This window comes from Marmota monax, unplaced genomic scaffold, assembly GCF_021218885.2.
Source record: "Marmota monax isolate L192 unplaced genomic scaffold, Marmota_monax_Labrador192_F-V1.1 WCK01_AAM20220418_F8-fsc00001, whole genome shotgun sequence".
Classification (NCBI taxonomy): Eukaryota; Metazoa; Chordata; class Mammalia; order Rodentia; family Sciuridae; genus Marmota; species Marmota monax.
The window spans coordinates 51,182,794-51,198,005 of NW_026693777.1; the positions used below are offsets into that span (position 1 = coordinate 51,182,794).

General features: G+C 34.1%; 1 protein-coding gene across 4 annotated transcripts in view; it reads right to left on the reverse strand.

Annotated features, from left to right (window-relative positions):
- Positions 1-15,212, reverse strand: part of Atp8b4 (ATPase phospholipid transporting 8B4 (putative)) — a 246,490-nt gene that overhangs the window by 63,670 nt on the left and 167,608 nt on the right. For all 4 annotated transcript variants that reach the window (XM_058584792.1, XM_046460874.2, XM_046460873.2 and 1 more), the window contains exons 15-16: positions 8,986-9,151; positions 1,436-1,624 (exon numbers count right to left, since the gene is read on the reverse strand). In XM_058584792.1, coding sequence (XP_058440775.1) covers positions 1,436-1,624; positions 8,986-9,151 — 355 coding nt within the window. The remainder of the gene's footprint in view (positions 1-1,435; positions 1,625-8,985; positions 9,152-15,212) is intronic.

Consider the following 15,212-nt stretch of genomic DNA (forward strand, 5'->3'; position numbering starts at 1 on the left):
GACTGAAAATGTGTGTTTGGACCTCAGAGTGAGGATGAAGCTGAAGAAGTACATAAGCAGGTCACAGAATTCAACCAACAGCCACTACCACGTGAGTGGTCAAGATTGTTCTGAAGAACACAGGAAGTAAGAGAAAAGGATGCCAGTACTAAAAAAAAGTGGGATGAAAGAGAGCAGTCATCAAAGGAATTTGAGAAAGAAAATGCTGTACTAGAGGAGAACCTAGAGCCAGAGAGGTCACAAAGTCCAAAAGAAGGAGTATCAAGAGAAGATCAGATTGGGGTATAGCTCAGTGGTAAAAAAGCACTTGTCTAGCAAGCATGGGCCCTGGGTTTATCCCCAGTACTGCAAAAAATAAAGGAAAAAAAGAGAAGAACAGTAATATAAAAGATTATCAGGTTTATAAGTTTTATATATATATATATATATGTGTGTGTGTGTGTGTGTGTGTGTGTGTGTGTAGTTTTGAAAGGTTATGGAAATATCTGAAAAGATATTCCTTTTTGTGCAGAGGAAACAGAAGTCTAACCCTACTGGGCAAACTGACCTTGAGAAATTCACCTGTGACAGAGAGTAGAAGAATGGGCTGGTGGATTCAGTGCACATCACAACATGAAGAATATTTTTAAGGAAACAGGATGATGGTAGAGTTGTAGGATGAAAGAAGGAGCCAGTGGTGGAGAAATCAAAGGCACAAGCAAGAAGGGAACAATCAGGGATAGCAAACGGCACCAGGTAGAACCTTCAGTTTGAAAAAGAAAAAGAGCAATTGTTCTCTAGTCAAGAAAGAGAATCAATAAAGATCTCTCAGAGATGAAGTGGGTATGGGAAAAACAGTACATTGATAGAGTATATCTTTGAGGGCATCAAGAGAGCACTGGGGATTAGCACTGAGTTAGGAAAGCATGGATTTGTTGTGGTGCTGAATAGTGTTAGGTGATCATCTCCAACAATGGGTTGAACAGAGAGAATGTGAATACTGTTGAGGAGGAGCTACTGATAGCACATGCCAAGCAATTCAGAAACTCATCCTGAACTAGTATTATGAAGGATAAGATGAATGGACTCTGCAGTCATACTGCCTGGGTGTAAACTCTCAGTCTGACTCTTTAGGCAAGTTATTCTACTTCTCTATGTCTATCTGTAAAACAGGCATTACAATTATAGTACCTACCTTTTATTATGATTATTGTGACAATTTAATCAGTTAATTCAGGTAGAGTAGTTAGAACAATTCTGGGCACACAGTAAACACTTACTAAATGATAAACATTAGGCATGTATTACTACTGTTTTGAGGCTCAGTTAAAGATCACAGGAGTTCATTCACAAAAATAACTCTCAGCATATAGCCAAGAGTGAAGTAATTTTTGAAAAGCATCAATATAACCATAGTACTATCAAAAGATCAAAAATAATCTGGTACCAACCATACCTATGACAGACATTCTTTTTCTGATATTGTTGAAATCCAAAAAAGCAAGCAATTGATAAGTGACTAGTGTTCCCAATTCTTCTATTGTTATTGTCTCTGGGGTCCGAGATTTAAAAATGAACCCAAAATTTCTAGCAGCAGTTACTAGAGCCCCTTCATCCGGTGATTGCACTTGGTAAATCAGCTGTCCTAAAAGGGAAAGAAACAAATGTGTCAATACTGAGAATAATTTCTAACAATCATAGAATTCCAATGCCAATCCCAACTCATTCTTCAATGACCAACTCAAGTGTCAGCTCTAAAAATCTTTCCTACACTTAGATCCTCCTAATTCCCCACCAGCTGAACCAGGTGTCTATCCTCTGGGTTAGCACAAAGCTCCACGCATAGCACCATTCAGCCTTTGTCATCTTGTAGCAAAATATCCATTGGCATTTGCTCTCCACATTCTATAAGTTTCTTACATCAGAGACCACCCTTTTGTGTTTTAGTGACTACAAATGAACCTGAAATATTTTAACATATACTAACTCACATAATCCTCAGGGCAAGTCTTTGAGGTAAAGATTAGTTAAATTATTATTTCCATCTTATGCCTGTGGGATCTAGAGCTAAAAGAGATTATATGATTTTTGGCAAGATCACACAGCAGAAAAGAGAGGGAGCAGATATTCTGAATTTCACTTCAGGTAGCCACTAATGACCCTTTTATGAGATTGAATACAAAACAATCCACTGAAATGTCAGGAATCAAACCAGCTTCTTAATACTTGTTACTTGATATTGTGTGTACAGGAGGAAGGGTAAGAGAGGAGAGGAAAGAAAAAAATGAAATAATAAATAAAGTCAAACTATTCTTTTAAATTTATATATAAAAATCATATCATGGTTATAAAAATGAATTAGAAAAAGCAGGTAGAGCTAGATTTATGTATGCCAATTTATAGTGATGTTCAAGATAAATTGTTAAGAAAGCAAGTTGATATTAATGTATGTACTCTGGTTCCTTTTTGTTTAAAAAAATCCCTACTCATCAGCACATATTCTTAATATATGTGTATGAACCATTACAAAAAATGAAATTATATGTACCAAATGTTATCACTAGTTACCTCTGCAGGGATGTGATAGAGGAGTTTAGGAAAGATGATTAGCTTTGCCTTTGTAAACCTTTGATTTGTATTGTTTTACTTGATACAGTAGTCATGAGTAAACATTTGAAATTCAAAAAAAGGAAAAGACTTAAAGCAATTACTATTCTACTTATGAACTGATATAACTTCTACTCCTGGCAACATGGTGAATGGGATGCCAGGACCAACCAATTTTTCTGCAAACAACTCTAAAACGATTTTAATATTTTTTAATATATCCATTAACTGGAAAGCAAGAATTGTTCAGGTCAGAGACTGAGAAAAATAAAACAGATGGGATTTTTTAAAAAAGAATTACTATAGCCAGCTTTTGCTTTGAGGGCACTTTCCAAATCAGGAAAACTAAAATTTTTCTTTTTCTTTTTTTGTATTCAGGATTGAACCCATAGCCTTACGCATGCTAGGCAATCACTCTGATACTAAGCTATATCCCCAGTCCTTTTGAAATTTTATTTTGACACAGCGTCTTGCTAAATTGAACAACTTGGCCTTGAATTTGCAGTCTTCCTGCTTTAGCCTCCCAAGTAGCTAGGATTATAGGCATTCACCTCCACACAGTCTCCTTGACCCAGGAGAATTTGATCATTGATTTTAAGTTTCTCAAGTGTTGGATTAGAAAAGGTATAGCTAGGGCCTGCCCAAGGTAAGAAGTCATATTGTAAAACTGAGTCCTCCAAAGACTACTCTCTCAATATAGGGGTGAATTAGAAATTTGTGTCCCTTTGAAGAAGAGGTACAATGAAAATTGCCTATCTAAAACCCTAAGAGAAGGGAAAAACTCTGAAAATTTATTATCAAAGACCAACTCTTATATATATTTTCCTCCTGAATTCACAAATTCCAGGTGGCCTAAAAACAAAATCAAGTTGAAAAATTAGTTTGAGATGTTCCCTCATTAAAACATTGATTAAAGTGGGCTAGGACTGTAGCTCAGTGGCAGAGTACTTGCCTAGCATGTGTGGGGCACTGGGTTCCATCCTTAGCACATATAAAAAATAAACAAAGGAAAAAAGGCCTGTTGTCCATCTACAAATACAAAAAAAAATTTAAAAAGAACATTGATTAAAGCAAATTTAAATCCTTCTTAGAAGAACAAATTGGACCCAAGGAATTTCTACAAATAAAGTTCTAAGAAAAAAAAATGTCAGCTCACAGTAAAAAGTATTAAAATGTCTATAAGTGAGACACAAGAGAACCATCAGACAAGAGAGAATAAGATCTGCAAAAGCTTAGATATTGGGATGATCTGAAATAGCACATGCAATATATTTTATATACTTCAAGGTATAAAATTAAGGCATGCGATTAAGCAGATTTGGGAAAAAAAACTTGTAGAAAGAATTTTTGGACTAGGGAAAAACAGATAAAATTCTAGAATATATTACAGACAGACAAAGATATGGTAAATAAGAGAATAGTTAAAAATCATAGAGGATAGCATGAAAATATTTAACACTGAAGACCCAACATGGCAAAGAAATTGACCAGAAACAATATTTGAAGAAATACATGGATGAGAACACTGCAGAGGTGATGAAAGAACATTCTACAGATTCAAGAATCTCAATGAATCCCAAGTGATGTAATTTTTTTAAAAATATCATAGCTATAAAAGTAAACTTTAAGTCAATAGATGAGACATAGTATAATCATTGAAGAACATAGAAACTAACAAATATATAAAACGAATCAAACACTAACTATAAAAACAGCAAAAATAACATTTGTGGGTTTGAAAAAATTAAAATACATGACAAGGACATATAACAAGTATATTATATAAGTCAGGACAGGGTTGAAGAGTATTAAAAGATACTTGTCTTGTTCAAAAGAAGGCTTAAGCTTTTATAAGTTAATTATGCTATAATTTCTAGGATAACCACTAAAAGAATACAAATTAGGGTATATTATTTCCAAAAAGAAGAGAATAAGAGACAACATGTGAGGCAAATATAAAATATAAAAGAGATGGTAGAAAGAAATCTAAATATGTAAACAATTGCCTATTCAATACTTAAAAGTTAAATATATCAACAATAAATGAAGGCAAATGGATTAAATATTCCATTTATCCTTTGGGTAAAAAGATAGACATTAAAGGGTGGAAAAGCTAAACAATACAAATATTAACAAAGGGAAAACACCTATAACTATATTAATATCAGATAAAATAAACTTTAAGACCAAAAGTATTATTAGAGGATCAGTATATATTGATAAAGATTTTAATTTAATGACTATATGACTACTTATATAAACTTAAAACATAAACATTGGTAAAACTGCAAATGTAAATATAAAAATGCCCAATGATAATTGATGATTTTAACATCTTGTCATTAATTGAGAACTCAAGTAGTTAAAATTATCCAGAGAAAACTAGACTGAATAATACTATTAACAAACATTATCTATTGGATAGATTTAGAACCTAGTACCCAATTACTACAGAAAACACATTCATTTCAAGCACACATTAAGCATTTATATAAATGAAACAAATGCTAGGCCATAGATAAGAGTAAACCTCAACAAATTTTAAAGGATTAAAACAGTGAGGCACTAAGAAAAAAATTAATTTTAAAAACTTCTTTTATTATCATCCACTAGAAAATAAGAAAATATCCTTGGACTTTTCATTTTTCTACTTTGGAAATTTCATCCTGGTAAAGAAACTGAGAACAGCAACTTCTCCAAATAACTTCCTCATGAAACAAATATCACATACTCAAAAGCAATACTCTCAACCATAAATTATATAATCATATAATTTTAAGTGTGTTAGATTTGGGTTCTGTTCTTTTTCATAACTAACATTTATACAGAAAAGTCTATGTTTGTCAATGTACTTTAACATATGTGGATTTATTTTAATTTTAAGCTACATATCCTATAAATAAAACTTTAAAAGAAAGCAAGTACAATTTTTCCTTACTCAGTAACTCATACTTCACTTACAATTTGATATCTCAAAGCAAGAAATAGAAACAGTTGAAATGATATGTATATCTAACTCTCCTCACTTCAATAATCCTTTTAAATGACAGAAGGGCTATTAACCTATATCACTAGAATGGTTAACATTTTTAAAAATGATAATATTAAGGGTTGGTTAACATGTGGAGATACAGCAACTCTCCTACACTGATGAGAAAACAATGTAAAATTCTTCAATCATTTTTATAAAACAGTTGGAAGTTTTTAAGGCTAAACATATATCTATACTATGACCTGGCAATTTCCATTTCTAAATACTTACCCCTCCCCCACACAATTAAAACAAATGTTTTTAAAGACATAAAAATGTGTGTGTGGTAGCTTTACTCACAAAAGCCCAAGGTTGGAACCAACTCAAATATGCTTCAACAGAGAACTGGAAAAAATTATAGTATATTCATTCAATAGAATATTACTCAGCTATAAAAAATAAACTATTAACCAATATAACAACACAGATGAATGACAAGAACAGTACACTGTGTAAAAGAAGCCAGACACAAAAGAATGCACACTGTATGTTTCTATTTGTATGAAGTATAAAAATAGGCAAAATTCATCTTTAATGATAGAAGCCAGGGCAGTGGTTGATTGGGCAGGAGTTGTGGGCACTGAATGGAAAAGGACATGAAGAGTTACTCTGGAGTAATGGAAGAATTTTATATCTTCACAGGAATGGTGGTTATAAGAGCCTGTGTAATTGTCCAATTTCATCAAACTATACATTCATTATCTGTACACTTTATTACATTTAATTATATCATAATTTGAAAAAATTAAATGATACTAAAAAATGAATATTCTCAGTAAACTGCAAATTTGAGAAAATTCTGGAAAATAAAACGTAGATTTGATCAACAAAGGGAAAACATAGAGAAAAGCAGCTCAAAACATTTGCAAAAGAAAATGAACACAGAGGTTAAAACAGTCCCCATAGATTCTCCAAACTCAGCCAACAAATGAGAAGAACAGAAGTAGTCAAGAGGACATCATTAGTAAAATTTATTAAAGAATTACATTTAGCACTCGGGGACCATTTGGGTTCCCCCTTCCAGCTTACTCTGAATAACAGGCTGGAACAATATTTGTCCCAGGATAAAAACCTTGAAAATGTTTCTTCTAAACTAAGTATATAATTTCTTCTAAACCAAGTATATAATTCACCTCAAGAAGTCTCCAAGATTTGAATCCTGGGACTGGAATCCAAAACTGAGCAGAACCTAAGGCAACTTCAGAGTTCCATAAGGATAAGAGAAAGAAAAGAAGGGAAGAAATTCATCAACAGATTTACATACAACATTGTCTCAAATATGGGTTCTGACAGACTGCTAAGTACCCTATCTGGAAAGCAAGATAGTATCCCCCGGGGGGTGTCAGGAATCCCAGGAGGGAGAAACCTCACATCCAGGAGACAAACTACAAGGTACTGTTTCTCCTGTACAGTCTCAGGAAACAGCTGCTACATGACAACCTACATTCACCAAACAAGGGTTCTCAAACACAAATAAGAGCAGACAACCACAAAATTTGAGAACAACATGAAAGTCAGACACAGAACTCAAAAACACAGAACACTCGATAAAATGAGTGTTTTAACCAAATAAACAAAAAATTTTAAATTAAGTATAATTAATATCCTCAAAGAGGTCTAAAGAATATCATAACGTTAAATGGAAAACAGATTGCTATTAAAACAAAATAGAATTTTGGAAATGAAATAAACTCAAAGGCAGAGATAAAAGAAACTTACTTAAAGGCATATTCCCAGATGGAAATATAACCATTCCTTATTGGTGTTAATATTATAACGATCGGTTCAAGTCACAAATATAATTATGTGAATCCCAAAGCTATTAAAATCTGAGGAATGGGTTAATTTACCATCATCAAGGACAAAACTAGGACTTGCGTGTAGTCCCAATAGGGAAGAAAATAGCAAATAATAATGAACACACACACACACACACACAATCATCCTCTATCCACATGTCATTGTATAGAAGTGTTTATGTACACATACACACATACTTAGAAGTTATGTATGTTTCACTTTTTAGTTGAAATTACTTGGGTAGTAATTTTGATATTTCTCGATATTTGATAATTGAAAGAAACAAAACTTAAAAATGGAATAGATAGGGCTTCATTTAATGTAATGTAACATTATCTACCCACCTCACAGCTTCAAAATTTAAAGTAGTCCCGCTACTTTTGCTCTATTCTCTGAACCCCGAGTCTCAAACAACCATGTTGTAAGTAGGAGGACTTGCTTGTATGGGGACTGAAAGTATTCTAATATTAATGTAAAGTTATCCCTATTTTGGGAAGATTCTTTTTTTAGTATTACTTATTCTTTTTGTTTATATACACCACCAGGATAACACCCTGACATAATCACAAAAGCATGGAATACAACCCACTCCAATTCAGTGGCCAGCACTTCCCTCCCGCCCCACTTCCCGGTGCTCCCTCCACTCCATGGATCCCTCTTGGATCCAATTAGAGTCTGCTTCTTTTCTTATTAGTGTCCTGTGTATAAACACAACGCCAAGACCCGCCGTGCCACATCATGCATGCACATACAAAAGTTCCGTCCGAATCATTCCACTGTTCCTCCCTTTTCCCATCCCTTCTTCCTTCTTCTCAATCCCCTTTGTTCACTCTACTGATCTTTCCCCTATTTTGATGAAATTCCCTCTCCCATTTTTTCCCTTTGTCTTTCTTTTTTTAAAAATTTTTTTATCCCCCGCAATTCCCGCTTATTTTGGATTAGCTTCCCAATACCAGAGAAAACATTCAACTGTTGACATTTTAGGACTGGCTTATTTCACTTGGCATGATAGTCTCAGGTTTCATCTATTTACTGACAAATACCATAATGTCATTCTTCTTTATGGCTAAGGAATACTCCGTCGTATATATCTACCACATTTTTTTTTTATCCATTCATCTGTGGAACAGCATCTAGATTGGTTCCATAGCTTAGCTATGCTGTGAATTGTGAATTATGCCGCTATAAATGGGAAGATTCTTTCTAAGCATATGCCTGGTAGGCCTCTACATCTATTAGACATGCTTGACTATGTAATTCAACTGTATTTCTGTGTTTGTTCTGGGTACCCGAAGCTCAGAGGCAAATGTGGTGTTCAATTATAAGAAATATTTCATCCCCTTAGACTGGCATATTTGGGTCCTCACCTTTCCATTGACACTATTTCTTTTTCTTTAGTATCCCCATATTTTAAAAAAGCATTCAGGACATAAACAAATAAAAAGAAAAGCTAGTAAAGGGTTAAACCCCTAATGCAATGTTTCAGCCTAAATTCAAAATCCTTCAAATTTAACATCGATTTTTATTTTAAAAATAAGGCTCACCACTCAGCCATATGTTTCACTTACCTGCATTATTCTCCTCTGACATTACAGTGTGGCAGAGAGCAAGTAACCTAAGGAATTCATGTACTTGGGGATCTCCCAGCTTAATAGATTCCATCAGACTGTGGTCAAACAACTGAAATGTTCTCTTAGTTTGAGATTTGACTGAGAAATCCACAGATTCTTTTTTCTGCAGGAGAACAATAACAATATCAAAAAGAACTATAGATCTCATTCCAACAACAACCTTTTAAAATGTTAAATTACTTCCTCCAAGTATTTCTAGTGTTTGTATGGTATTGCAGATTCAAATGCCCAGTGCTAAAAGGGCTATTTCATCATCACTATTAAATGTAATCTTCTCATTTCAGAATCTGCACCAAAACAATGAATGTACCAAAAGTATACAGAGAAGAAAAATCTACAATGTTCAAATGCTAAATACAAAAATCCCAGAAAACAAAATCTACTTAATGGCAAAACCTGAACTCACTTGACTCACTTTGGCAACAATATCTGACCCGGAATAGTATGTGTCTGATTATAGGCTTTCTTTTTTAGCCCACTTAATACTTGTGAATTAATATTTTTCCAACACAAAATTACCAATGTGCTTGATTACTAGGTACTTTCTCAGGTCTCACTGGAGATAGCTGCATAATATATTGGCAGACACGTCACCGTATCTTTCTTCAAACTAGAAAGTTCTGAATTTCTAAACACATCTAGTCCCCAAGTTTGAGATTAAGGATTGTGAACCTGTATCTATTTTAGGAGCAAACCTACAAAAGGCTCTTCTCTGGACACTTTCTTCTAAGGGTTTATCAGCTACAGAGCCCACATTGTGTCCCACAGGACATCAGATGAACCTCTGGAATTCTAAATTATGCATTTATGCCACTATTTTTGGATTTAAAAGTATTAGACCTTATCTAAAAAATTTCCTTCCACAGTTAAAGATTTAGTTCAAATCCACGTCTCCATTTTTCCTTTCCCTTTCTAATGACATACATATATTCCTAGTTTTAATGTCTCTATCGGTTCCTTCTGTAACTTTAATGTAAGAAAGACCTCTGTTTTGTTTGAGTTCATCAATTATAAACACTCCCTTATTTATCCACCCACACCTCCTCTTCATGTCTCTTTTCTCTTCCAACCTCTCATTCGTATTTTTTTCTAGCTCACTATAGATGTTTAAAACACTCAGGCCCTGTACTGTAACCAAACTTAAATCCTTCTCACTGGTCTAAGGATTGATTCTAAAAGCAATACATGGAGTGTGCATAGTATGGATTTGAAATATTGCTCACAGAAGAGGCCAGAAGTGCACTTGACTATAAGGGTCTTTGTGGTCTTGTCCACTCAAACATGATTGCCAAGTCTGCTACTAGGCTACACCCTGGGATTTCCCTCAATTATCCTCCTGGGCTGGAGTCGGTTTCTTCATCTCTTGCCATCCCCTTTCTTAATCCATTTCCTTATTTTATTGGGGCAGAAGAAAAAGATCATGGGAAGTAAATATTTTGAGTCGTTTTGCCTGAAAATGCCTCTATTCTGCCCTCCTACTTGTCTCATAGTTTCAGACACTTCTCTCTTCGGAAAGCTTTCAGTTCCTCTTTATCCTTAGAGTCTGATATTTCTTTTATAATTGTCTGTTCTTTCTCCTAAGAAACCACTTGCCTAAATTTTGCTTCTGCCAGCTAACCTTCCATTTTATCTTTATTCTTCTGTTTTGATTCTCTCCCTTCCCTCTACTTCTGGGAGAGTCTTTGACTTAGTCTTCCAGCCCTCTATTGTTGAATATATTATTTCATCACTTTTTTATTATTTCCAGGAGATTTGTTTGTTTTTCTTGACTGTGTTCTTTCTAGAGCATCGTGTTTTTTGTTTCATGGGCACCATGACTTCCCAAATGACCGTAGTGACATTAAAGTTCTGTAATTGATATTGCTAAGTTCAACTCTATTTTTAAAATCATATTAATTCTTATTGTTTCATGTATTGGGGTTTTTATATCTCACATTTTATCACATATGTTTTGTTAATGTTGTGTGACTTTCTATTGCCCGTTCACCTCTAACACTGAAACTGATCAAATTCTTTATATCAGCAGGACTTAAGTGTCAGGTGTGCCTTTCAGATGAAGAAGAAGGAAGGTGGCCCTGTGACTTCAGGCCACTAAGTACCAGAATGTAGAAGGCATTTCACTAGGAAAAATACTCTCAGTTCTTGCCCTACTTCTGCCCAGAAAATCTGTGCTATTTGAAGACACCCTTGTTTGGGAGAAGTATTACTACATCTGAAGACTTTCAGTTAACTCCCACAAGGCCAAGGCTAGATGAGTCAAGACACAGGTATAATACATAAAACCGAAGGAGGCGCTTTTGTTCCACCTGTCCATTTGTTCATTCAATAAAAACAAAACAACAACAACAACAAAAAAAGAAACATGCCCTTGATTTTTCATTATATATTGGGCACTTTTCTAGGTAATAGGAAAGTGAAACTCAGAAGAGAACAAGATAGATTTGTACTCCCATGGAGCTTATACCATCTTAGGTTTTGACTTTAAAAAAAAACACACAAACAGATCATTCAGATATTTGAAATACAAAATATAAGTCCTTCAATTTTTTGGAAAAGACAAAAGAATACTAAAAAGAGGTTATTTTAATAGTCACTCGAGTACTGAGCACATCTAATGCCCAGAGTTTCAAGATACACTGACCATTCACTGTTTAATAGACAACCAGTGTATTTTGAAATACACACTCAATGCATTCATCAAATATTCATCATGCACCCTACAATGCTCCAGGCAGTGTTCTGGGTTCTGGAAGTAGAGTGGTAAACCAGATGGCATCATTGCCCTTGATTAAATTTTCTCTTTTAGAGAAAAGCATCAAAAAACAAATGGTATGGTTTGATTATTCCCTTCAAAACTCAGGCTGTATTTAGTTGCCATTGTAACAATATTAAAAGGTGGGACCTTTGAAAAACCCTCTCGGGGTAGGCTCCTAATAAAAGGATAAGTTCAGCAATATTTCTGTCTTGTGTGTGCTTACCTGTCCTACCATCATTTTGATGCAGCGAGAATACCTTCACTGAATGCAGCCCCGTAATCGTGGACTTCCTAGTCTCTAGAACTGTTATTCAAATAACCTTTAATTGTTTACAGTTTACTCAGTTTCTAATATTCTGTTATAGCAGAAGAAAATAGTCTGAGAACAGGCCATACAATGTAGTGACTTATGGGATGAAGCAAGCACATTGGACCAGGGTATGAAGGAAAGATCCTAGACAAGTAGAATCTAAGTTGAAGCTGGAGGAATGAACAAGAGTGAGCCATACAAAGAACTAGGGTCAGATGATTTCAGGCTAAGGCTATAACATTTGAAGAAGCCTATGTGAGAAACTGAATGTGATTCATTTGGAAAGACTTTAAGGAGTATGGTATGGCTGAGGCTTTAGTGCATGTGGCCAAAGAATCAGGAAAGAGAGAAAGGGGCCAAGTACTCAATGTATTTGTCTGCCAGAGGCCAAACTCTGCCAGACAATTACCAAAGCTCCCTTTTTCCACTTCTGGATGATTTGTCCATTGCACTCTAAGTGTCTCTGAAATTAGAAAAAGCAAGAATTTGTAGGCAGAGCACTGAAAGGTCAACAAATATTAGTCAGACTTTTAACATTATTGCTCATTACAAAACAAAGATATATTTCTACCTTGCCTTGCTAGAAATCACCGAGAGAGAGAGAGAGAGAGAGAGAGAGAGAGAGAGAGAGAGAGAGAGAGAATTAGAAACAAACAAACAAACCTCCATTTTTAGGTAAATTAGTAAAACCTAAACCCATATCTCCTTGAATTAGGTCTAACTACAATCAAAGTACGGGAAAAAAAGATTACTGCATTAGGGTAAAGGTGAAAGGTAAATCACTTCTAATTCAAAAATAAAATTTAAAAGATAAAACTATCCAAAAAAACTATAACTAGGGCTGGGTTGTAGCTCAGTGGTAGAGTGCTCACCTCACATGTGGGAGGCACTGGATTAGATCCTCAGCACCACATAAAAATTTTAAAAAAGGTATTGTGCACATCTACAACTAAAAATAAATGTTAAAAACTATAACTAAAATAATTGAAAGATACATAATACAAATAGATATAAAGTACGATAGAAATGACAAAAAGTAGGCAAAGGAGAAGTCAAAAGAGTTTTTACATGCACTTAGTTATTAAATTAGACAGTTATAAAATATTTTATATAATTTCAAAAGTAACCATTAAAAAATTCTGTAGAACTTACAGAAAAAAAAAGACACACAGGAATCAAAGTATATCAATACAAAAAAAAAATCAACAAAATACCAAGGAAACCAGCAATAAAGGAAAAGACAGGCAAAAGAAATACAATACAAAAAAAAAAAAAAAGAAAAAAACAAGACAGCAATAGTTAATTTTTCCATACCAATACTTAGGTTAAGTGTAAATAGGTTAAATTCACCAATCAAAAAACAAAGAGTCACTTAATGAATTAAAAATTTTAAAAAGATGACCAACTATGTGCTGCCTACAAGAAACACACTTTAGGTTTAAGGATACACATCAGCTGAAAATGTAGCTATGAAGAAAAGGCATTCCACGTAAATGGTAAACAAAGACAGCTGGGGTGGACATATTTATAATAAGCAAAAACAGACTATAAGGAAAAACAAAACAAGACAAGAGACAAAGAAGCTCATTACCTAAAAAGGGTAGAAATTATATATGCAAAATCCAATATTAGAGCACCAGACGTAAGAACAGTTTGACAGAACTTAAAAGAGAAATAGACAATATTACAATAACAGTATATGTCAATACTTCATTTCTGTTACCAGATAGAACATCCAGACAGAACATCGATAATGAAACCGAGAATATAAACAACACTATAGACCAAACAGACCTAAAAGAAATGTATGAACATTCTATCCAACAAGAGAAAAATGCACTTTTGTCTCAAGTTCACAGAGTTCTTTCTTAAGAATAGATCACATGTTAGGTCACAAAAGAAATCTCAACAAATTTCAAAAGACTGAAATCATACCAAGTATTTTTTTCCTGACCACAATAGAATGAAACTAGAAATCAATAGCAGAAGGAAAAGTGGAAACTTCACAAAAATGTGGAAATTAAACAACACTTGAACAACCAATGGTTCAAAAAATTTTTTTAAAAATTCAAAACTATCTCAAGACAAATGAAAACGAAAATACACTACACAAAACTCACAGGATGTAGCAAAAGTAGTACTAAGAAGGATATTCTTAAAAATAAATGCACAATTTAAAAAGAAGATTTCAGCCTAACTTTATACTTCAAAGAGCTAGAAAAAGAAAAACAAAGACCAACATTACCAGAAGGAAAGAAATAAATGAAATTATTTATTACAGCAGAAATAGATGAAATTAGATGATAATAGATGATTAGAGCAAAAAATAAATGAAATAAAAAAATTATAGAAAAAAAGCAACAAAACTAATGGTTGGTTTCTTGAATAAATAAACAACAAAATTAGCCAACCTTTAGCCAGACTGTGATGGTTTCAATTTGTCTCCAAAAGTTCATGCATTGCTATCTTAATTCCCAACGTGGCAGTGTTGGAAGGGGTGGGGGTGCTAAGGGAGGAGTTTAGGTCATGAGGGTTCCCTCATGTATGCATTGAGGCCATTCTCATAAGAGTGAGTTGGTTCTTGAAGGAGGATGATAAATGTGAGCTCTTCTATACATGCTTGCTTGCCTTTCCAGTTTTCTACCATAAGATGAAGTAAGCACAATGCTCTCACCAGATATTTGCTAAACCCATGCTCTTAGACTTCCCAGACTCTGGAACCATGACCTAAATAAACTTTTCCTTATGAATTACTATGTCTCGGGTATTCTATTGTAGCAGCAGAAAATGAACTAAGACAAACTAAAGGGAGAAAAAGAGAAAATTCAAATAAATAAAACCGGAAAAAAAAAAGAAAACCTATTACAACTGATGGCAGAAATGAAAGAGATCCTAAAAGACTACTATGAACAATTTTATATGTACAAACTGGATAAATAAGAAGAAATGGAGAAATTTCTAGAAATATAACCTGCCAAATCTAAATCATGAAGAAACAGAAAACCTGAACAGACCAATAGATAGTATGGAGACTGAATTTTAAACCTATAGTCCCAGCACTCAGGAGACTGAGGCCAGAGGATCACTTGAGCCTAGAAG